Here is a 26,131-nt window from a genome sequence, read left to right on the forward strand (position 1 = left end):
CAGCAAAGCACCACAAGCGACGTCCTGACTGCAGGGGTGGGCGGGGTGGAGGGCTCGGTATTCTGCCCGTTGCGCCTGGCGCGCAAGGTACTAGTGTACCCGGGCCTGGAGCGTCCCAGCGCGGACCAGGAGTGAGCGGAGGCGGAGGAGATGGCTTCCCAGCCGCCGCCTCCCCCGAAGCCCTGGGAGACCCGCCGAATTCCGGGGGCCGGGCCAGGACCAGGACCCGGCCCCACTTTCCAGTAAGTGTGGGATTCTTCAGACCGCGGGTTTGGCGGGCTGGAGCGGGAACTTGGCAGGAGACGGTTGAGGCCGTTGTTGGGCTGAGGTGTCCCCTCCCCCCCTCAACCAAACCCCAACGGTGAGGGTATCAAGGTGGGGACAGGGCGCCAGTGTGGGGAATTTCGATGTCAAACAGCTGTTTCTGACTTGACGGCTCTTGGTAGGGACACTGTCCAGGGAGCCTCTGGGCGCCTCACTGGGTCCCGGTGCTTGGAAGAAAGGGGGCGGCTTCCAGCCCCTTGCTGTTAGCGGGACGCCGTGACAAAACTGCTAGACCCCCTTTAAAGCGTTAGACTTTCGGTCTTCCGCAGATGAGAGTGGCTGGCACTTGCCCAGCCCCGGCTCGACTGGGAACAAAGTCTCTCCAAAGCTTTTAACAACCTCTCGATAAGTTGGTGAAAGCCCAGAAGGTCGCTTTTACGCAACTGGAACCCAAGCCTATACAACTTTGAGTTGTTTTCTAGCATAACTTAGCAACGTTTTGGATAAAGGTTTGGAGAAGCAACTTCTAAGCGGAGTTCTAAATCCAAGGCCTATGGATGGCCTTTGTGTGCAAAATAGTGTGTCATTTTTCTAAGGCCTGTGTGTTTTGTATTTGTTTTTAATCAGTGTTAAATGGATAAAAAGTTAAAGTAGAACGAGAGAAGAGTTTCACAGTCTTGTCTGTTCCGTGTTGGGTGGATCTGGACATCCAAATTTAAGTGGTGACATTCGGATGTCATCACCTATCATACAGTAGGTTTACCTAACACCTAAAAATCCCCAGTATACTGGAATGTATTTCTACTGTGTTCTAAAATCTTGTAATCCTTATTTAAACGTCACGATGCTTGAACATATTAGCAAATTAATTTAATAATGACAGATACATAACAAGTAATGAGCCGTAATTATACTGTTAAGATGAGGCGACACTTTCTGCTACCTTTTTTATGAGCGATTTGACTTTTTAAAAAAGTTTGGACAGCTATTTGGAAGACAGATTTTATACCTGACATCCTGTTAAAGTTCTGTTTATGTAAAATTAACCATTTTCCCACTTTTTCTCATTGTGAATTTTAAACACGTAGAGACCAGTAGAGAGTAAGATAATGAATACTTGTGTATTCACTCCTAGCTTTAAGAAATGTTAACATTTTTCCAGATTTGCATTTTTTCATATTTTTTAAAAAATAAAAATTACAGAAATGGTTAAGCCTCTCTTCTTTCCTCCTGTAACTACTGTCCCTATTTGGTGTTTAATGTACCCAATTGTGTTTTTATACTTTATTTGATACTTTAGTACCTAGGTTTATATGTTATATATATGTGTGTGTACAGTATTCACTATGTTTTTAAACTTCAAATCATATGTGTGTGTATCATTTTGCAAAATGTTTTCCCCTTAAATATTATTGATTTTGAGATTTATCTTGTTCATACGTATAGCTGTAGTCCATTTTAATTGCCATAGGATATTCTATTCTATAAAAACAAACTATTCTGTTGTATTAAAGTATTATATATTAAAAACTACTTCAGTGACCATTCGTGTGCCTTTCTCCTTGTCCACATTTCCAAGAGGCTTTCTAATAATGTTATTGGGAATAGAATTGCTTGGTAGAGGGTATGCTTATCTTTAAGTACTAACTGTTGCCAAGTTGCTTCCCAAAGTGGTTTTATACCAGATTTTACATTTTCACTAGCAGGGTATTCTGTTTCTCTACATTCTTTCAAACACTTGATGATGTTATTTTTTAGTTCTGTATTTGCTAATCTAATGGATGTGAAATGATATTTTCATCTTTAATTTGCACTTCTCTGATTAGTAATAAGATTGTCTTTTTGAAAGTTAATTAGACATTTGAGATTTTTCTGTTGATATCTTTGGCTCACTTTTTAATTGGCTATATGTTTGCTTCTTAACTTGGTAAGAGTCCTTTATTCTAATTCTATACTAATTCTATTATGTTTGTTTTTAATAGCTTTCAGGCTGTAGCTTGTCTTTTTGCTTTATATTTATGTTCATTTTTGTTGTACAGATACTTTTTAATTTCAATGTAGCCAAAATTTTCATATTTTATTGTTTGTGTTTTTTGTGTCTTGGCTAAGAAACCCTTCCTGTCTTAGATCAAGAAAATTTTTCTCTATTTTCTTTTTCTTTTTTTTTTCTCTTTTTTTTTTTAAGCTTATTCATTTTGAGAGGGAGAGAAACACATCCAGAGAATCCCACGCAGGCTCCACACTGTCAACACAGAGCACTGGGGGAGAATGTCTGGAGGTGGGGGCGTGGATCTCACAGACAACAAGATGATGATGTGAGCCAAAATCAAGAGACTGACCCTTAACTGATTGAGCCACCCAGGCACCCCTCTCTCTCTATTTTTTTTTTACATGTTCTGCATTTCACATTCATATTTTTAATCCACCTAGAACTGACTTTGTTGTACAAAATCAATGTGAAATAGGTAATCTAGTTTTTTTTCCATGTGGATAACTGTCCCAGTACCATTAATTTATATATTCTGTGCTAGTTTATAATGTCATCACATTCAGTTTTCCTAAATGTGTGGTTCTGTTTGGGATTCTATTGGTCTTTCTAACCGCCACAGTTTTTAATAAGTTTTGATATCCGGTATGTCAGTTACCTCTCCACATTGCTGTTCTTCATAATTGCCTTTGTTACATTTAGCCATTATAAAAAGACTTACTGTGATTTTTATTGAAGCTTTATATTTTATGAAAATACGGACTTTTTGCCTCCAATTGTGTTTTGTGACTGTCTCCATGAAGTACTTTTCCATCTTTTATATCCAGCATAATTCAGACTTAATTTGTTCTGGTGGTTTGGTTGAAATTCTCTTTGTTCCATGTTGCAGTCCTGTCATTTACAAATAAGCTAGCATAGATAACCAACAATCTTGTATTGCTCTTGACTTTCATTGGAATGTTTCTCAAGTCTCACTATTAAGTTTGATATTTGATTTTTGGTTTTGATAGTTCTCCTTTTAAACTTCCATCTCCTTGCTCAGATTTTTATTATGAAGGAGTATTAAATATTATGAATGACTTCTATGAATTTGTTGAGATAATCGTATGTATTTTTTAAAATTTGAAATGTGATTTATTTACATCAATTAACTTTCTAATTTAATCAATCCTTAAATTTCTGGATGAACTGCTTAATTGTGATTGTTTGTAAAATACAATGCTGAATTCTGTTCTAATATTTTAAGATATTTGCATGTATATTTCTAGGTGAAATTAGCCTGTAATTTTCTTTCTTTGCACTATCCTTTTTTAGCTTTATTTCCAGGTTGCATAGGTACAGAAATTTTTCTTTTGAGTCTTATTTTTATTCCTTTATAGGTAGATTTTTTTTCTTTAGTAGTCTTTAAGATTTTACCTGATACCTTGGTCCTCTGCAACTTTATTATGCTCTGTTCAGGTATGAATATACAGACATGTATATTTTTTCCTCCTGCTCGGTAGCTACAGTGTTCATGCTCACTCATAATCCTTCACCGTAAGGATTCAATCTTTCTTTTATTTTTTTCTTTTTTTCTTTTTATTTTATTTTTTTTCAATATATGAAGTTTATTGTCAAATTGGTTTCCATACAACACCCAGTGCTCATCCCAAAAGGTGCCCTCCTCAATACCCATCACTCACTCTCCCTCCCCCCATCAACCCTCAGTTCTCAGTTTTTAAGAGTCTCTTATGCTTTGGCTCTCTCCCTCTCTAACCTCTTTTTTTTTTTTTCTTCCCCTCCCCCATGGACTTCTGTTAAGTTTCTCAGGATCCACATAAGAGTGAAAACATACGGTATCTGTCTTTCTCTGTATGACTTATTTCACTTAGCATAACACTCTCCACTTCCATCCACGTTGCTACAAAAGGCCATATTTCATTCTTTCTCATTGCCACGTAGTACTTCATTGTGTATATAAACCACAATTTCTTTATCCATTCGTCAGTTGATGGACATTTAGGCTCTTTCCATAATTTGGCTATTGTTGAAAGTGCTGCTGTAAACATTGGGGTACAAGTGCCCCTATGCATCAGTACTCCTGTATCCCTTGGGTAAATTCCTAGCAGTGATACTGCTGGGTCATAGAGTAGGTCTATTTTTAATTTTTTGAGGAACCTCCACACTGTTTTCCAGAGCAGCTGCATCAGTTTGCATTCCCACCAACCGTGCAAGAGGGTTCCCGTTTCTCCACATCCTCGCCAGCATCATAGTCTCCTGATTTGTTCATTTTGGCCACTCTGACTGGCGTGAGGTGATATCTGAGTGTGGTTTTGATTTGTATTTCCCTGATGAGGACCGACATTGAGCATCTTTTCATGTGCCTGTTGGCCATCCAGATGTCTTCTTTAGAGAAGTGTCTATTCATGTTTTCTGCCCATTTCTTCACTGGGTTATTTGTTTTTCGGGTGTGGAGTTTGGTGAGCTCTTTATAGATTTTGGATACTAGCCCTTTGTCCGATATGTCATTTGCAAATACCTTTTCCCATTCTGTAGGTTGCCTTTTAGTTTTGTTGATTGTTTCCTTTGCTGTGCAGAAGCTTTTTATCTTCGTGAGGTCCCAGTTTTTCATTTTTGCTTTTAATTCCCTTGCCTTTGGGGATGTGTCAAGTAAGAAATTGCTGCAGCTGAGGTCAGAGAGGTTTTTTCTTGCTTTCTCCTCTAGGGTTTTGATGGTTTCCTGTCTCACATTCAGGTCCTTTATCCATTTTGAGTTTGTTTTTGTGAATGGTGTGAGAAAATGGTCTAGTTTCATCCATCTGCATGTTGCTGTCCAGTTCTCCCAGCACCATTTGTTAAAGAGACTGTCTTTTTTCCATTGGATATTCTTTCCTGCTTTGTCAAAGATGAGTTGGCCATACGTTTGTGGGTCTAGTTCTGGGGTTTCTATTCTGTTCCATTGGTCTATGGGTCTGTTTTTGTGCCATCAATCTTTCTTTTAATTCAGGAAATTTTTCACGAATTATATCTCTATTGTTGAAGAAATATTTTTTCCCATCTCTTCTTCTGGGGGACTCCTATTAAACGTTGTATCAGGAATAGTTTCCACTACAAGTAATAATATGTGACTTACTGAGTTTTGGACTATAAAGACATTTCTTGTTTAGTTAACAAAAAGTCTAGAGATCTCCTAACTCAACATTGTCATTAGGAACCTATGTTTTTCCTGGCTCCCTTTTTAAATTTTTTTCTGTAAGCTTTCTGAGAGTTTGGGCCATTTCTGTATTAGTCTTTCTTCTTTGAAAGGAATCTCTTTTTTTCCTCCAGTGCTTTAAAGATTTTCCTCTTTGTTTTTGGTTTTTGGCGATTATACTTTGTTGGGCCTCAATGTAAACGGTTTCGTTTGTGTTATTTTGGGTGGGATTCATAGAGATACTTGAATCTGATTTGATGTCTTTCATTAATTTCAGAAAAGTTTCAGCCATTATCTCTTCAAATATTCCTTTGGCCCATCATCTTTTCACCCCTTTGACTCCAACAGCATATATGCTCTGTATTTCACTGTACAGCCCATACCTTATACTCCTTTCTGTATATATTCTTTTGTTACTCATACTTCATTCTGGGTATTTTCTTCGGAATTCTCTTGTAGTTCACTGATGTTTTTCTTTCAAAATGTCCAATCTGGTACTGAACCAGTCATTAAGTTCATAGTTTCAGTTATTTTAAATTCTTCAGTACCTTGTTCTTTCATGTTTTAAACAGGTAATGTTGTATGTTTTTAGCTTTTCTACTTTTTTTTTTTTTAGTGGCAGGATTAGTCTGATTACCTAGAATGCCATTGCTTGAAGTGGAATTCCCCAAGTTCTATCTATATTTTCACTGTGTTCCTTAGTCTACAACTAATTTTCTTTTTGCCTCATAGTTGCAAGATAATCCCTGTGGCTGTGAGCATCATGTCTAAGCTTTGTAATGGAGTTTTCTTCATATTTACATGTTTTTATTTCATTTCAATTTTTATTTCACAGATGTCATTGCTTCATTGATGTCTATTTTAAACATATTTGCAGGGCACCTGGGTGGCTCAGTCAGTTAAACGTCCAACTTCGGCTCACGTCATGATCTCGTGGTCTGTGAGTTCGAGCCCCGCGTCGGGCTCTGTGCTGACAGCTCAGAGCCTGGAGCCTGTTTCGGAATCTGTGTCTCCCTCTCTCTCTGACCTTCCCCCATTCATGCTCTGTCTCTCTCTGTCTCAAAAATAAATAAATGTTTAAAAAAATTTTTTTAAGCATATTTGTAATCCTTGTTGAGCTGTTACATGAAACTTATTTTTCCTTGAATGAATTTTCATTCTAATTGTTGATTTTTGTTAGTTTGGTTTCTTTTTTTTTTAAATTTTTTTTTCAACGTTTTTTATTTATTTTGGGACAGAGAGAGACAGAGCATGAACGGGGGAGGGGCAGAGAGAGAGGGAGACACAGAATCGGAAACAGGCTCCAGGCTCTGAGCCATCAGCCCAGAGCCTGACGCGGGGCTCGAACTCCCGGACCGCGAGATCGTGACCTGGCTGAAGTCGGACGCTTAACCGACTGCGCCACCCAGGCGCCCCTTAGTTTGGTTTCTTAATGTTTTTATTTCTTCTTGTGTACGGCATTTTTGATATGTTTGTTTTGAATAGGCATTTTTGAGTTCTGTTTCCTCTCCTTTCCCTTCCATTTATCTCTCTGTGTCTAGTAGGTTTTCTATTGACTCTCCCTGCTCCTTCAGCATGCACCCTCCCATGTAAGAATCAGGTGTAAAAATGGTGGCTTAGATTAAGAATATCAAAGATCAAGTCACTGAGTCAGTAGTTGTTTCATTTCCTGGTCTTGAGGCCTAGTCAGAGTCCTACCCTTCTTAGTTCTCTAACTTTCTAAAAATCTTAAACTGCTGTCAGCAAGTTTCATAATCTCTTTTTAGAAGCCAAAGTGATGCATCCCAGGCCACAGCTTCAAGCAGTGAATTATTTCCATTAGAAAGGAGCACTGTTAGTTCTTGTTACTTCCTAGAAGTCTAAGTCCTGGTTGTCACTACCTGATTTCAAACCCAGAATTGAGTAGGCCTGTAGCATCACCCTTCCAATCATTTTACATTTCTGTTTGGTTTCTGTTATGTAAATCTAGACATGCCTATTTGTTCTTTTTGTTTTATCTATTATTGCTTCTACTTTAGAGCAGAGCTGCTTTATGAAAACCAGGAAATAACTACACTGTTAGTCACCTGACCCTTTTTAAAGTTTGGTTCTACTTTTTGTGATGTGATACAATATGAAGTAAACATAACCCATGAATTATTCTTGCCAAAAATGTTAACATGATTCTAATTAAACCTTTAGATGCAATGTTTAATTTAACTGGAAATGTAGAGGATAGAGATATATTTAAACAACATTTTGGGAAAACACAGATTTAGAATGTAAGACATTCTAAAAGAAAACTGGCTGGACTCTTCAAAAAGTCCAGGGCATTCCAAAAAATGGAATGATTCTAATTTAGAAGAAATGAGGAGACAAACAACCAAATGCAGTGTGTGAACCTTAATTGAATTTTTGTTAAAAAAAACCCACAACAACCTAAAAGACATTTGACTCTTAAAACTCAATGATAAAAAGGCAAGTACCGTAATTTTTCAAATGGGCAAAATATCTAAATACACATTTCTCCAGAGAAGATTTAAAACTGGCAAATAAGGGGCACCTGGGTGGCTCAGTCGGTTGAGCGACCGACTTCAGCTCAGGTCATGATCTCACGGTTTGTGAGTTCGAGCCCTGCGTCAGGCTCTGTGCTGACAGCTTGGAGCCTGGAGCCTGCTTCGGATTCTGTGTCTCCCTCTCTCTCTGCCCCTCCCCCACTCATGCTCTGTCTCTGTCTCAGAAATAAACATTAAAAAAATAATAATAATAAAACTGGCAAATAAGCACATGAAAAGATACTCAACATCATTAACTGTCAGGGACATGCAAAACAAAATCACAATGAGATACCACTTCATACCCACTAGGTTGGCTATAATGAAAAAGATAAATAATAACAAGTATTGGCAAAGATGTGGAGAAATTGGAACCCTCATGCACTACTGATAGGAATATAAAATGGTACAGTTGCTTTGGAAGACAATCTGGCAGTGCCATAGAAGGTTAAGCATAGTTACTCTACGATCCACCAATTCCATGCCTAGGTATATATACCCAAGAGATATGAAAGCGTATGTCCACACAAAAATTTGTACATAAATGCTTATGATAACATTAGTCACAAAAGCCAAAAAGTGGAAACAACACTATATCTATCAACTGATGCATAAATAAATATAACTCAGCAGGAAACAGGAATAAAGTACTGATAAATGCTACAATATGGATGAAACTTCAAAACATTACATTAAGTAAAAGTAGCCAGTCACAAAATACTATATGTTGTATGATTCATTTACAGTAGATTCTCATTATTTGCAGATGCCAAATTTGCTAATTCTCCTCACTAAAATTTATTGTAACCCCCAAATCAATGCTCATGACACTTTCATGATCATTCACAGACATGGATAGGGTGGCAAAAGATTTGAGTCATCTCAGATGAGATGAGCTGAGATTGAACAAAGCAACACTCCTGCTTCTTGTTTTAGCTTTAAGCTTTAAGCAGGTGTCCTTTTAATAACCAAATGGATGCCACATTTTTCATATTTTTGTTGGTGATTTTGCTATTTTAAAACGGCCTCTAAGTATAATGCTGAAGTGCATTGTTTCCCCCAGGAACAATGATTTTATTTGTTAAATAGATGTTCATAGCAAATTTATAGACTATGACTATCGCAAATAACAAGAATTAACTATATGTGAAATCACCAGAATAGACAAACCTATAGAGACAAAATTTAGATTAGTCATTGCCTAGGATAGGGAATAGAGCAGGAAATAGGTAGTGACTGCTAATGAATGTGGGATTTCTTACTGGGATGCTAAAAATGTTCTGGAATTACATAGGTTGGTAGTTGTACACCTCTGGTATCTCAATAAAACTGAAGACGCTTGAGGGTAATGGATATGTGTTGAATTTTAATTGGATAATGATATGGAATTGTTAATTTTTAGAGATGTGAAAATGGCATTATGTTTTGTCTGAAATATTTTTGCTCTTAGGAAATAACATGTTGAGGTATTTAGGAGTAATGTATCAAGTCTGCAAGTTAATTTCAAATGGTTCAAGAATTTTTAAAAGACTAGACAGTGAGAGAAAGAAAGTTCATGTGGCAAAACAATAATAGTTGTTGAATCTAGATAGAAGAAATGAGGGTATTCATTGTACTTTCAACTTTTTTTTCTGTTTGAAATTTTTCAAAATAAAAAGTTGGGTTGGTGAGACTTTTGGCACGTTCAGCACAGAACATACATCTTTTGTTATAAGTTGTAGGTGTGTTGATTTCTCATTTTGCTGGTTGTAACAGAAGGCCGGGTGGAATGTGGACACTGAATGTACTTGTATATGCCAAAAATAGCATTACAACCAGAGAAGTGTTGGAAGAAACTTTCTTTTTTTTATTAAGTATTTACATTTAATTCCTTACAATTTTTAAACTAACATATTCATCAAAACTTATAAAAGAAGGATATATAAAGAAAAAATAATCTGTATTAATGATCTGTGTGATATATGTGTTTTAAATATTCACTAAAAAGAGACTTCAGCATAGTGGTTGTATCAGTACCTTTTATATGCTAAGCACTGTAGTAGTTGATGGAGAAACAAGGATAACTCCTGCACCTATGAGGAGCTCACCTTGTAGAAGAGGCAGACATGTATACAAATGTAAGATACTGTACGATGATGGACAAAGAATTGTGGGAAGGACTTCTGATGACAGTAGAATAATTTAAGGAAAAAAAAACAACGCTATTAAGGACAAATAGAAAAGCTAGGCAGAATATAAAAACATCTGCTTGAATGCATTATAGAATAAATAAGGTAAAGATTTATGGAGCCCAGATCCAAAAGATGGAAAAAGAGAAAGATGGAAATCCACAAAGGTGAGAGTGGATTCTCATAGAAGCTGCTGCTGATTCCAAAAGAAGCAGTTTAGATGATGGGAAGCTAGTTGAAGAGCACCTTCGACAGATTCTTGGAGTATAGTTAGAGTCTAGTAGTCCTCCAAGACAGGGTGCTGATAAATTACCCATACCTTGTGTTATGACCCTAAAAAGATACATCTATCTAGATATGAGAGTATAAAAGAAGCAGACACTCCCTTACAGGAGCATAAACCCAGCTTCAGATCATCTCAATCCCTGAAATTAGATTAGGGACAATCATGGATTGATAATAGCTTTAGCAGGCTAGTTTGCCTGAAGCAAACTAGAGGATAGTTCAGAAAATAGTATCCAGAATGAAATACACCTAGAGGAAGAGAGCATCATCCAGAGTCTCACATTCTTGCCACAATTCTTCATGTATGTCTCATGCATAAGCAAAATCAAATAGCAGGACCCAGAAGGATATTAGATAATATAAATTGAAACTAAGTGAAACAACAGATGAGAAAACAGATTTCAAAGGGACTCTAGAAATTGGAGTTACTGAACAGACTTTAACATAAATTTAAAATGTTTAATATGTTGAAGGCAATAGAAGAAAACAAGGAATTTTGGCAGATAATTGGAAACTATCAAAAGGAAAAGGAATATGTAGAACAAAAATGCAGTAACCAAACTTAGTAACTCATTGGGTTTAGCAACAGTTTAGACACTGCTACAGAGATAATTAGTGACTTAGAGCAACGTTCTAAGTGTGTTCTGTAGCTACCAAGACTGGCTGCTGTTTTCAAACTATAAATTAGCAGCCCACAAAAAGATAATGAAACTTTGGCCAGAATGTAAAGCAACATTAATACTAAGCACACTATTTAGTTCAGTTGGCATTAAGAATTCATTGATAAAGAGGCACCTGGGTGGCTCAGTTGGTTAAGCATCTGCCTTTGGTTCAGATCATGATCTCACAGTTTGTGAGTTTGAGCCCCACATCAGGCTCTCTGCTGTCAGTACAGAGCCTGCTTCAGGTCCTCTGTCCCCCTCTCTATCTGCCCCTGCCCCACTCACACACACTCTCTCTCTTAAAAATAAATAAGCTTAAAAAATTTTTTAAAAAAGAGTTCATTAATTCACATTATGGTACAAGATACTTATTTTGTGATGTATTGGCCCTTTTGAATAGCAGGACCTAAAGGATAATTAGGAAGAAAATATCCAACATATTTTTGCACAAACAGACAAAAGGGCAGAAAGGATGGGAAGAGATTTAGAGGATTAAGCAAGGTATAATTTAAAAACAGAGAGGGGCGCCTGGGTGGCGCAGTCGGTTAAGCGTCCGACTTCAGCCAGGTCACGATCTCGCGGTCTGTGAGTTCGAGCCCCGCGTCAGGCTCTGGGATGATGGCTCAGAGCCTGGAGCCTGTTTCCGATTCTGTGTCTCCTTCTCTCTCTGCCCCTCCCCCGTTCATGCTCTGTCTCTCTCTGTCCCAAAAATAAATAAACGTTGAAAAAAAAAATTTTTAAAACAGAGAAAATGAGGGGCGCCTGGGTGGCTCAGTCAGTTAAGCGTCCGACAGCTCAGGTCATGATCTGATGGTTTGTGGGTTCGAGCTTCATGTCAGGCTCTGTGCTGATAGCGCTGAGTCTGGAGCCTGCTTCAGATTCTGTGTCTCCCAGTCTCTCTCTCTCTTTCAAAAGTAAACATTAAAAAAAATGTTTTTAAATAGAGAAAAGGAGTAGTCTTATAATTATACAACAATGCTTCTCAAAATATTTGTGCTGATACCTAATACCTTTATAAAATACAGTAAAAATATAACTGTCAGATTGCTTAAACAGTCTTATTTGTTGTACTTTTCTCATTATAGGTCAGTGCATATGACTCATAAATTAGCACTGATCGACAAACCATATTTTAAGTAGCATGATACTAAAGAAATTGAATTTGTAATTAAAATCATAATCATCTTGATGTTGAGAAATCATTTGATAAATTCAATGTTCATGGTAAAAACTCTTAGCAAATAGAAATAGAAAACAAATTACTAAATTTACAATAACTCTACAGTAAACATAATAATGGTTACATGTTGAGAAATTTCCCTTTGAGATCAGAAATGAGACAAGAATGCCTATTAATCACTTCTATTCAAGATTGGACACATGTCTTAGGTACAATACCTTCTTTAATAATCAAAACTGTAAGAATTGGAAATATACCTATCATTCACATACAATATGACTGCAAATCCTTAATTGAAAATCCAGAAGAATCAAAAACAAGTTTGTTGGATACAAGCACCATATTAAAAAAAAAAAAATCCATTATTTCTACATAACAGTATCAGAGTGAAATTTTAGAAGACACCGTTTATAGTAGCATCAAAAAATATCAAATATACAGGAATAAATCTAAAGAAAACCTGCCACAAGGAAACTATAAAACAGTATGGAAACTTAAAGTTATTTTTAAAAACCATTATTCAGAAAAATCTTTAAAAGATCTGATGGGGCCGCCTGATTGGTTCAGTTGGTTTAGTGTCTGACTCTTGATTTCTTGATTTCAGCTGAGGTTGTGAGATCCAGCCCTACATCTGGGCCTCCATAGAGCCTGCTTGAGAATTTCTTTCTCCCCTCTCCCTCCCCTGCACACTTGTGCTCTCTCTGTGTCTCTCTCAAAACAAAACAAAAACCTAATAAATGTGGGTTGAAACTCTAAATATTATAAAGATATGGTTTATCTCAAATTAACCTACAGATTCATTGTAATCCCAAACAATCTCAATAGGGTTTTTTTGGAAGTATTTTTTTAAATGTTTATTTATTTTGAGAGAGAGAGAGAAAGAGAGTGCACGCACTTGGGGCAGAGAAAGAGGGAGAATTCCAAGCAGGCTCTGCGCTGTCAGTGTGGCTTGAACTCACAGACTATGAAATCATGAACTGAGCCGAAACTAAGAATCAGCCATTTAACTGAGCCACCCAGGCACCCCTCAATAGGGTTTTTTTGAGGGAGAGGGTGTGGAACTTAAAGCTCTGATTCTAAAATGTATATGGAAATTCAAAGCGTCAAAAAAGCTAAAACACTCTTGAAGATGAAGAACATTGGAGGAGGACGTGTTTTATTGAATACTGCTAAGACCTATTATAAAACTATAGTGATTAAGATAGTGCCATTTGGGGGCAAGGATGGACAAATACCTAGTTGTAACTAACCCTGAGAAAGTAGGTTGAAGATACTGCTAATAATGCTAGCAAGTAAACAAGAAAATAGCAGAGTTTAGTCAGCTCTTTTATCTTGTTCATTTTAACACTGAGATTCTAAGCATGTAGGTATTAGAGACTAATCCTTATTCTTACCACCTCTTCAGTAGATCTGTCATTAACACTGGGTATGTAAGAGGTGTTTAATAGTTACTTTGAATTGAATTTATTATGTGCTTAAGATACTATTTTGAATCTTTTTTTTTTTTTTTTTTTTTTTAGATCTGCTGATTTGGGTCCTAGTTTATTGACAAGACCTGGACAACCAACACTTACCAGAGTGCCCCCACCTATTCTTCCAAGGCCATCACAGCAGACAGGAAGCAGCAATGTGAATACTTTCAGACCTGCTTACAGTTCATTTTCTTCAGGATATGGTGCCTATGGAAATTCGTTTTATGGAAGCTATAGCCCTTATAGTTATGGATATAATGGGTTGGGCTATAACCGCCTCCGTGTAGATGATCTGCCACCCAGTAGATTTGTTCAGCAAGCTGAAGAAAGCAGCAGAGGTGCATTTCAGTCCATTGAAAGTATTGTGCATGCATTTGCCTCTGTCAGTATGATGATGGATGCTACCTTTTCAGCTGTCTATAACAGTTTCAGGGCTGTATTGGATGTAGCAAATCACTTTTCCCGATTAAAAATACATTTCACAAAGGTTTTTTCAGCTTTTGCATTAGTTAGGACTATAAGGTATCTTTACAGACGGTTACAGTGGATGATAGGTTTAAGAAGAGGCTCTGAGAATGAGGACCTGTGGGCAGAAAGTGAAGGAACTGTGGCTTGCCTTGGTGCCGAGGACAAAGCAGCTAATTCAGCCAAATCTTGGCCAATATTCTTGTTCTTTGCTGTTATCCTTGGTGGTCCTTACCTCATCTGGAAACTTCTGTCTACCCATAATGATGAAGTCACAGGTAAGAGTAATAGAATAGGTTCAAAAACCACATAACAATCTCAAATTTTAAGAATAGATTTGTTAAATTAACGTTCTTTGTGTTCATTTGTATTTAATATTTTGATCCAATTCTATTTTCAGTTAAGAACTTGAAAACTGGAAAATGAATATATAGCAAAAACAGGCTTACTGATTGGTTTATTGTTTGTTTAATGTAAGAGTACACATTGCCTGACTACTGTTTACAGGGTGCTGAACTTGATGCTGTAGAGGCTACAGGTATGCATAGGACATAATTCCCTTATCTTTCTAAAACTTACTGGCAGGGATGGATAAGACAATATACAGGTAATTGTAATTTTGACCTTGAAAAAATGAAGGTTCATAATATATATCCTAGTGAGCATATTTTTGGATTTTGCGTAGTGTTAATTATAGAATTTACTTTGGCGGAGGGTGGTGCTTTTCTCTTGGCAAATAGATTTATACAGTTTACACCATAGCCAGTGAACACTAACCCTAACTTTAATTCTTAATTTGGTTTGTAGACAATACCAACTGGGCAAGTGGTGAGGATGACCATGTAGTTGCTAGAGCAGAATATGATTTTGCTGCTGTGTCCGAAGAAGAAATTTCTTTCCGTGCTGGTGATATGCTAAACTTAGCTCTCAAAGGTAACAAAACATGAATAAATTGAAATTACCCATGAATTTTTTGAATTTGTAAATGTACTATTAAAAACTGCAACAAAAGATCTTGGTCCTTGTTCGTTAACTCAGAAGTAGTTGCTACTATTTCTCTTTTGTGTCAGTTTAGACCTTCTAGATCCAGGGATGTGGAAGAAAAATGCTCAACAGGGTTGTTCCAATAGTATTTCACTGAGATAAGGAAAGATTTTGTTTATGTATATAATCACTTATAAACTCAACTTGAATTCCAAACTCTGTTAATCCCCACACAAAAACATGAGATTAACACTACATGTAACAAATCTAACAACCCGAAGAAATTCTCCTGTGACATAAGTATCCCTGTCAGTCTTTAATTGCTCGGACTGGTATTGCTTTCTTTTTTATTTGACTAGTTTACTTCAGAAACTCCCAACATGAATATTTTAGGAATTACTGTCATGAAGTATTAAAGAACTTCAGCAAGGAATTTATACACATCACAGGTTTATTTTTGAACCAGGTCACTAATAGTTTTTAATGGTTCCAGGTAAAATGGCCTTTTCCCTTAGCTTTCCTCAGTAAGGATGATCAGAATTTTTATGGATTTGCAAAAAAAAAAAAAAAAAAAAAAAAAAAAAAAAAGATTTTTGTGTGTTTGTGGGGATTCAGGTTTACTAGGAAGAGTAACATTTTGTTGGTAAAAATACTAGTGACAATAGTAACAGCTATCCTTTATAGGATAAGGCACTATATATCTTTCATTTAACTCTTATAATAATGCTGTGATGTAGGTACTATTATTATCCTGACCTTTTTTTACTTATGAGAAAACAGAGACTCAGAATAACTAAATGGGATCACAAAGCTAAGGTGTGATGGAGCTGGACTATGAACCTAGGTTTGTCTGACTTCAGAACCTGTACGTGTAACCACTTTGGCTGTTTTCCATGTGATCTATTAATGGAAACTTGAGCCTTTAATTAGTTCTAGTCATTACATAGGGAAAAAATATCTTCCATGTTCACATAATTTATTGTATAAATAATTGAAAATTTTGGATCAAATTTGCTAAATCTCTGCCTCATCCCTCATACACAAAACCTAGGCTTCTAAGTATTAGATTCATATTTTTCTTCTAGTGAAAATAGCACTTTCCTATTTTGGATTACAAAAGAGTGATTTCTTTTTAAGATTTATTGTTAGACCCATACAAATAATTAGTTTTAATCTAAATAAAGTATAAAGAAGATCAAGTGTGGTTTCTTTCAATTATAGTATTTCAGGAAAATTTTATATCTCATATTATTCTTCCACTAATGACACCTCTTAACACTTTAGCTTTGCTTCTTTGTTTTCTTCCTTTGCCCAAAATACATTTGAGCATTTAGAACAAAATCAATCACAGACATGGTTGATTTTAAGTGTTTTATTTATTCTCTATTGTAGAGTATTAAACATAAAAATGTTATATTGTTCCTAACTTATAGTGTTGACCTAAAACCCTAACAGTTAAACAGCTTTTTAAAGATATGAGTAATCTTTAAAATACCAAAAAACAAAATGAATATATTAAATAAATCTTTCCTACTTTAAGCTTAGAGTACTGCCTTACCTTTTTGTCATGTGCCTAGAGATAACTGAGGTCTTTATTTTTGCCTATCTTGGATTAAAGTTAGCATTCAGTATCTTCAGAATTATTCATCACAATCACATGGAATGAATTTTGTATTTTGGCCAAAAGTTATGTAAAGAAATTTGGCTTGTATAAAGGTATGTATTTTCTATACTTCCCTGTAACTTCTGTTGAGAAGGACTGAGAAATTCATTTCTTAAATTTCAGTTTAAAATATGAAAGACATGGGAGAGAGCCAAAGCATAAGAGACTCTTAAAAACTGAGAACAAACTGAAGGTTGATGGGGGGTGGGAGGGAGGGGAGGGTGGGTGATGGGTATTGAAGAGGGCATCTTTTGGGATGAGCACTGGGTGTTGTATGGAAACCAATTTGACAATAAATTTCATATATTGAAAAAAAATATGAAAGACAGTGATGTTAGTTTTAGCTTTTAGGAGAATTGAATCTCCTTACTCTATGAATGGACCAACTAATAATAAACTTCATGTTCTTCAAGGCTGAAAATATAGTAAGTATAAAATAAAAAGTATAAATTGTAAGAAGGGACTCTAGAACTGTTAAGCCTACTCATTTGATTTTGAATATATGTATTTGTTTATGTATTTTATTGTGTAAGTGTAACAGATCTTAATATTTTATTATTAATATTTTGTTGGACTCCAAAATGTGTTATAATTACAAGGCTGTCTTTTCTTCCATCAGAACAGCAACCCAAAGTGCGTGGTTGGCTTCTGGCTAGTCTTGATGGTCAAACAACAGGACTTATACCTGCTAATTATGTCAAAATTCTTGGTAAAAGAAGAGGTAGAAAAGCAATGGAATCCAGTAAAATTTCCAAGCAGCAACAATCTTTTACCAACACAACACTAATTAAAGGAGCCACGGCTGCTGATTCTTTGGATGAACAGGAAGCTGCCTTTGAATCTGTTTTTGTTGAGACTAATAAGGTTCCAGTTGCACCTGATTCCACTGGGAAAGGTGGAGATAAACAAGATCTTTGATATCTTTCATGTTTGCCTGCAATTGAACTATACTTTTTAAAAATTACTTCTTACAAAGAAATTAATCTACAATCCAATGAACACATTTGTTAATGGCTATTCCAGGTGTTTTGCTGCTAGAAATTATTAAAGTTGTACACTAGTATGTTGGTCTAGTGACCTGGTTACATTTTACGAGTTCTTAGACCATGACAGTATTTGTTTCACCTAGATTTTAAGATTATGGAGACTGCTGTCATTTTCATCTTATATAAAATCCTGTGTTTATTGAAAGAATAAGTTTGATGAACTATAGAATACACTGTTTGCTACAGTAGGGGTCATTAATGCTTTTTAAAGTTAGAGATTTGGAATTGATTTGGAATCCTCAGATAACAAGTGATAACACACAAATATGAGAACAGGCAAAAGGCTAATTTTTTTTTTAACAACTTTAAACTGAATAATAAAAATTTTCTGATCTGTGTTATATGCAGTCTTGGGTTTGCTTTAGGCAGTAATATATTTTTATCTACTAACAATTAATACTTTTACCTTTTATTGTATTTTTAAAAATTCATCTTGAAGAGGTCTTGAAAAGGTCACTAGAAGCATGGTTCTAGAGTGATATTTAGCCCTTATAGTTTTTCCTGCTAGTAAAAAAGGCTGAAAATTCTCTTTCTTACAGATTATTTCCATTTCTTCTGATGATCATGGAATGTTTTATCCCTTTACAATATGACTAGTTTTCATCCTGGATAAATCAGAATATATGAAGGATTTACTTTCTTTTTCTCCAGCCAAGACTCAAATCCTTCAAATTTACACATTACAGTATAATCATTTCCAGCGGTAATGATTTATATCTTTTCATGGATTCTCTGCTTTTCCCTCGTATAATTACTTTTTAAATTCCATATTCAGGCTGTTCTGTAAACATTGAAAACGTGTCACATTGGATACACATTCTGTTAGGTTTAGTTTTTACTACTGAGACTATAAACGCAATGCCATTTAGCATATGATAATACTATACAACTTGTTTTATATTTAATAATGACTTTAAATGCAGTTAAACTTCACTGAATATTTAGCCATAAAATTGGAAAATCATACAAAACTGGAAAACCTAAACATTGTGATCATAGTACAAAATAATACTTTCAGGAATACAGGTGTGCAAAAATATGTTTACAGATACTTGCTGAAAGCCTGGGACTATTTGATAAAGATTTTGATTTAGTATTTTCATCTTCTTACAGACTTTATGTTGTAAATAATTCTAGAACAGTTCACACTAAAACATAGAAGATCCAGATATATACGTATATACAAATATATAGCATGGAACTTTACTAAAGTCTTTTTGGGAGCCTCTCCTTTGAAATGACAATATAATAAGTAACATATAATTTAAACATATAATTTAAAATACAAATATTGACCCTGTGCAGAAAAAAATAATAAGATAGTAAAATTTATTTATCTTAAGCCTATTTTTCGAACACCGAGATACTTAGTCTTCAAGTTGAGATAAAGTTCCTTGCATGTTATTTTCCATTTGTGTTCTACAATTAGGGGTTCTGGTTTTGTTAGAGTAATTTATGGAGATTTTGTCCTTGAAACAATTTTTGATAAAGCAAAGTATTAAATTTGGTGTTCAAACATGTAAATTGGGGGTGCTTGGGTTGCTCAGTGTGTTAAGCGTCCAGCTTTGGCTCAGGTCGTGATCTTACAGTTCATGAGTTCAAGCCCTGCATCAGTCTCTGTGCTGTCAGCACAGAGCCTGCTTCAGATCCTCCATCCCCCTCTCTCTCTGCCCCCCACCCCTGCTCTCTCTGTCTCTCTCAAAAATAAACATTTAAAAAAAAATTTTTTTAAAGAAACATCTAAATTGATTGCTAGAAGTCAAGTCAAGTAGGGGTGAAATGCTGAGGCATTAAGGATAGAATTTGTGACTATTAAAGGTGCCTAGGGAGAAGAGTATAGCACAGAATGAATGACAAAAACAATTTCACTTTTCTTAGGGTATTTGTTTTTTGGTTAAGTATGCTAAATTGCAATATACGTTATCTGGTAACTATTTGTTTCTGAAAATTCCTTTTCGATTAGAATTTTGTAAAAGGAATTTAGGAAAATAAGCAGAGAAATTTTGTAGCCTTTTTTATCATGATAGTTTTAGTGTAATTTTTTAGTTGAGATTAAATGTAATGTTCACAGATCTATTATTGTTTTTAGAAACTTATTTAAGGAGTACTACTTTACAGAAATTACTAACTGAAACCAAAACATTTTCAATTAAACAGAACAATAAATCACAAGTTACAGTAAGAAAACAGATTTCATTTAAAAAAATTTTCTGATTGTATTTTATCAGTTTAGAAAGGAAAAGGTAAGAGGACTATAAATTTTCATGTTTTAACATTTTACGTAGGTACTTGATTCAGTCTATCTTTATGTCATAATTATATGTTTACTTGAATATAGCTGTCTTTTATCTTCTGCTTTCTTTGATGGAAAAAAGAACAGAAATTGTTCTTCAGTTAAAATTTCATTTTGAATAGATTGTGAAGTTACTTTTACTGGACAAATAAAAGTATATTAAACTTGGTTGACATTTTTTGAAGATAAACTGTTAACTCTTTGCAGGTTGAAATTAATATAAAAAGTCTCTATTTTTCTTCATATCATTGTATATATTAACTACTGCAAACCAATTTGTTCTATTTCCTTGTGATGTAAAGAAAAATATCAGATTTACATTTATATAAAAATAAAAACCTAAAAGGTTATAAATACAAGACCACAAATCTAGGTTTTGGGAGATCTATTTGCTAGTCTGGTTACCACTATGAACTTACTGCAACATTTAGCTCACAGTATTTTTCAGTTTCCTCACTAATAACATGGGGCATAGCTGCTACATCTGTCTCACGTGAGAGTACTCCTTAAAAAATGTAAAGCAGGGGCGCCTCGGTGGCTCAGTCAGTTAAGCATCCAATTTTGGCTCAGGTCATGATCTCCCAGTTTGTGGGTTTGAGTCCCACGTTGGGCTCTGTGCTGACTCAGAGCCTGGAGCCTGCTTTGGATTCATTCATTCTCTCTCTCTCTCTCTCTCTCTCTCTCTCTCTCTCCCCTCTCCCCCTCTCCCCCTCTCCCCCTCCTCCCCCTCTCCCCCTACCCCGCTCACACTCTATCTTTCGCTCTCAAAAATAAATAAACATTTTAAAAAATGTAAAGCAAAATCAAAAGTACAATGTTACAGCAAGTATATGTTTTGTAAATTTTTCTGTGTATATTGAAACTTTTTACATTCTGTAAAAATGTCACAAAGGATTTATATCCATCTAGAATTTCAGAATCACATATACTTAATTAAAAATCAAAATTTGCGGGGCGCCTGGGCGGCTCAGTCGGTTAAGCGTCCGACTTCAGCTCAGGTCACGATCTCGCGGTCCGTGAGTTCGAGCCCCGCGTCGGGCTCTGGGCTGATGGCTCAGAGCCTGGAGTCTGCTTCTGATTCTGTGTCTCCCTCTCTCTCTTCCCCTCCCCCGTTCATGCTCTGTCTCTCTCTGTCTCAAAAATAAACAAACTTAAAAAAAAAATTATTAAAAAAAAATCAAAATTTGCTTGTACTTATAACTTTGCCTAAAATGCAATTTAAAATTATTTTGCTGAATACTAGAACTGCCTAACTTAGAAAAACACATTGAAATATTTATTCAACACAAGAAGTTTTGTTTTTTCAGCATTGCCTTGACATGTTCTTTCGTATTAGTTTTTTATTGAGCTTATCTTATTTGGAAGAATGAACTGTTTCTTTTAAACTCAGCAAATGCATGAATCCTTTGGGATACTTATTATGCTTCATGAATAGTTTTTCACATTTAAAGAAATAATGTTTAACTTAAGGCTTAATGTTTCTGCTCATGTAAAATGAGTGTTTTGGTTTGTGAGGATCTCAGGTGTTCAGAATTGAGTCAGTCATTGATCATACTCTTTATTAATGACACCAATATCATTGGTCTAGAAAGGCTACACTTTTGTTCTATTTCACCTTTATTTTCTTCCTCTCCTACCTGCTATTCCGTACTCCTTGTTCCCTACTATACTTAATGTTTATCCTTCCGAGCCATTTTCCAAATTTTGTATATATTTCCTTTAGAAACTATGTTTTTTAAAACTATATATTTAATATGTGTTCTATATAAATGATAATGTGGTATGAATCTATTTTGCTTCTAACTTTCTTAAAATATTAAGTTTTATGACCTACTCATGTTACCTTATATGACATGCTTCTGACTGGTGCATATTATTATACTGCATTCACATACCACAGCTGATCTTTTCCTCTAGCCACAGATACTTAAGCTCTCAGCTGTTTCCCCTTCTACAAACTTGTACGTGTCTTCCTATGAAACTGCCCTGTCATCTGTATGGGATATATGTCCTAGAGTAGAATGCCTCGGGTTGGGGGTATATGCATATTTAATTTCAGTTAAGTAATGCTGCATTGTTTTCAGCAATGGTTGCACCATTTTACACTTGGACCAGCAAAACATGAGGATTACATTTTATCTGCCTCTTCAGCAGCACTTGATATATTTGATTTTTTGTGAAGCTGATAATGTGAAACTGTGTTTTTGTCTTAATCTGCATTGTCTGATTACTAATGAGGGTAGGCATATACTTTTTTGGTTTTCTGTTCTTTGGAAAATACTATATTGTACTTATAATTTGCCCTTTTTTTCCTATTAAGTTTTTATCTTTCTTGCTGATTATATAGTACAAGAAACTTTTTATAGAGTCTAGACGTGTTATTGTCAGGTTCAGACATTGGAAATAACTTGGTCTTGTCATTTGTTAATTCTTGTGTTTGGTGTCCTTCATGGAATAGAAATCCTCAATTTTCCCAATTGTGCTTTTTAGGTCTTGTTCTTCTCAGTTTTATAGTTTCACCATTTACATTTAGGCCTTTAGTTTAATTGGAATTTATCTTTGGATGTAGCATGTGGTATGAATCCATCTTTTTCTCCGGCTAGTCATAAAAGGGAATGGGTTAACAAAATCCCTTCTCTCTATGTATGGGGAAATTATTTTGGTTTTACCTTCTCCTTAGCACAATTTCCTTGGAAATCTATTAAGATAAATATGGAATGCCAACTATTTACCCAGCAAGATTTTTGTGTTGTACCAAAAACAAAAAAAACAACACAGGCTTTGAGAATTCTCCGAGAAGGGAAGACTGTACTGAGCTTGTTACTCATTGCAGAGACTTGGAACCTACCATCAGGGATTTTTACAAGATAGTGGTTCCTGTGGCACATGAGGCTTACCTAAGGAGAATGCCCTTCTCTACATGATCTATTTACTATGGTATATCCTGCCAAGCTAAGTGACCTTTGTGCTGAGCTATATCCTTTTGGGTCTTGTGAATGTCTGCTGGGCATGCAGGGTAGGATGGTAGTCCATTTTTCTAACCATTACCAAATAATCCACATCTTCCCCCATTTCATTACATACCAAGTTCCTATAAACATGAAACTTTGAGGCTCTCTATCTTCTATTGATATATATCAGTTCCTTTCTTTCCCAGTACAACACTGTCTTACTTAACGTTACTTGGTAATATGTCCTAATATATGATAGGTGAATCTATTTTGCCCTACTTTGTGAAAATTACATTAGCCATTTGTGGGTTTTTATTCGGCTTAAGTTATAGTATCAGTTTATCAAGTTCCCTTTTTTAAAAAAGCTGCTGAGATTTTGGTTGGAATTACATTGAATATAGAGGTTAATTTAGAAAAAATTGACATACGGTTAAATCATCCCTTCATGAACATAACTTCCCCATTTATTCAGGACATTATGTGTATGTGTGCTTGTGGGTTTTTGTTTCTTGTTTTGGCTGTTCCTAGGGATTTTATAAATTATGTTGCCATTGACAATGGTGTCCTATTATTTCTGGTACAGAGAAATGTACTGAACTGGGTATGTTGATCTTGTATTTGCAGCTTTGAAGAATGCTTATTAGTTCTAATATTGATTCTCTTGGATTGTCTATGTAAATGCGAATAATGACAGTCTTCTCTCTTCCTTTTTAGTCTTTGTGCTTAGCATTCTCTTTATTGCCCATCTGTTTTTGACAGTGGCTGTGGTAGCAGGCATTTTTATTTTTTTCTACCTCAGATTCTAAAGTTGCTCTATTAATGTGATGTTTACTGTGAGACTATGCTAGTCTTTTATCCAAAGAAGTTCCCTTTTATTGCTGTTTTAAATCTGCATTGGTTTAGATTGTCCTTTTGACTTTTCACCTCTAGTAATAGTAATTGATGAATAATATTGATTTCTGATATCAAACCAGTTCTTGCATTCCTTCTGGGTACTATTTTTTTCGATGAAATAATTTTGTTTTACCAAAAAAAATACATTTATATATGTATGTATACATATATACATATACACATATGTATATGTGTGTGTTGTGTGTGGTGTGTGTAAGATGATTAATATAAAAGTGAGGTATTAGCAGGGCACCTGGGTTGCTCAGTGGGTTAAGTGTCCGACTCTTGATCTCAGCTCAGGTCTTGATCTCAGGGTCGTGCATTCAAGCCCCACATTGGGCTCTGTGCTGGGCATGAAGCCTACTTAAAAAAAAAAAAAAAAAGTACTAGCATGCCGAAATCTAGCTGTATACAGAAGGTACTATTGCTGCTGTTTGATAAGGTGTCCCGGGAGAGATAGCTGAAAAGACGCACTGGATCATAGTCTGGCTTCAGTTTCTCTGAGAATTTACAAGAACCATTTCTGGAGAAATCATTGGGCAAGGTCCTGAGCAAATCTAGGAACCCAGGTTATCCACAGTTAGTGTATTTTGGAAAGTACCCAACTACTAGAATTGAATATCTGCCTGTAACACAGTCCAGGGAAGTGGGGTGCTTGGCTTTTCTGCTTTTAAGTTCCCTGTGGCCATCCTTCATCAGGAGTAGATCACTTGTGGTGTTCTCAAATGATCCAGGGAACAGGACTTGAAGGAAAAGGGCAAGGACTTCAGTCACCATGCAGTTTAGCTAATCACATTACAGCTAATAATCTGGGCCAGGCTTAACCAGGCTCTATCAGGCATTAAAATAAGCTGTAACATGGGTGCCTGGGTTGGCTCAGTTGGTTGAATGCCAGACTTCGGCTCAGGTCATGATCTCACTGTTTTGTGAGTTCGAGCCCCACATCGGCTCTGTCTGGGCTGGCCGCTCAGACCCTGGAGCCTGCTTTTGGAGTCTGTGGTCTCCCTCTCTCTCTGCCCCATCCTTGCTTGCACTCTCTCTCGCGAAAAATAAATAAGCATTAAAAAAAATGTTTTTTAAATAAGCTGTAACAGTAAAGCAACATTATGTTTCTCTTGAGTCATTCCACAGAAGAGAACTGGTGGGTCTGTTTCGGAGGTGTCCATTTTCCTACATGGTCTTTTTCCCCCTGTTGTATATCTTTGGTCTTTCAGTGACAAATCTTTTCCTCAGGTTTCTGCTGAATTTTGGTTGTTTGCTTATGTTTAATGAATAAGAGACCAGGGCATCTGACTGCCTCAGTTTTAAGCATGCAACTCTTGATCTCAAGATCCCTGAGGTCAAAGCCCCACATTGGACATAGAGCTTACTAAAAAATACTAATAAGAGAGTAAACAGCTAATTGAAGATCTTGAACAGGCAGGTCGGGCTGGTTTGTGAACTATGTTAAAGCTAGTTTGGAGGGCATGCATAGGATTTGCTAATATTTACCTGAATTCAACTATCCATCCAGTCTCAGACAAAGTAAACTACCAACTTAGAGAATGTTCAGAAAACACCAGAAATCACCTTCACTGTAGGTAAGCAATCCAGTGAGAGTGGAGAGGGGCTGGAAAACTACATGTGTAATTTTTTCTTATAAATCACTAATCAGCTAACACTCCTTCCCTGAGAAGCAGTAAGAGAGGAAGGAAGGGTGGAAAAAATAAGCACCGGAGGGTCACTCCTGAGAAATACTTCCTGTGGAAATGTGGATTAGGGAATTATGTTAGACTGAAAAGTACATTAGATTGAACTTGTATTTTTATTTTATTTTTTATTTTTAAGTAATCTCTGCACCCAAGGTGGGGCTTGAACCTATAATCCAGAGATCAAGAGTCACATGCTCCACCAACTAAGCCAGCGAGGTGCCCCTGAACTTAGATTTTAAATTTGTCTTTACATTTGCTTTTTTTTTTTTTTTTGGTCTCTTTGCTCTAAGTGGACTATGTTTAAAATCTCCATTTGATAACTTTTCATGGTTTTATCAGTTTTTCACATATTTCCACTACCTTACTACAAGTGTTGTACTTAAAATTTCTTTTTTTATAGATCACATTTTTTTCTTCAGG

The 26,131-nt window shown here is 35.8% G+C and overlaps 1 protein-coding gene across 1 annotated transcript; it reads left to right on the plus strand.

Moving 5' to 3' along the window:
- Nucleotides 1-107: 107 nt before the first annotated feature.
- PEX13 (peroxisomal biogenesis factor 13) lies at nucleotides 108-20,348 on the plus strand. Its single transcript, XM_030310670.2, has 4 exons — nucleotides 108-242; nucleotides 13,773-14,467; nucleotides 14,997-15,122; nucleotides 17,456-20,348. Exons 1-4 carry the CDS (start codon nucleotides 151-153, stop codon nucleotides 17,752-17,754), a joined length of 1,212 nt encoding a protein of 403 aa, XP_030166530.1. The 5' UTR covers nucleotides 108-150; the 3' UTR covers nucleotides 17,755-20,348.
- Nucleotides 20,349-26,131: the final 5,783 nt, after the last annotated feature.

Source organism: Lynx canadensis, chromosome A3 (genome assembly GCF_007474595.2).
Source record: "Lynx canadensis isolate LIC74 chromosome A3, mLynCan4.pri.v2, whole genome shotgun sequence".
NCBI classification, from domain to species: Eukaryota; Metazoa; Chordata; class Mammalia; order Carnivora; family Felidae; genus Lynx; species Lynx canadensis.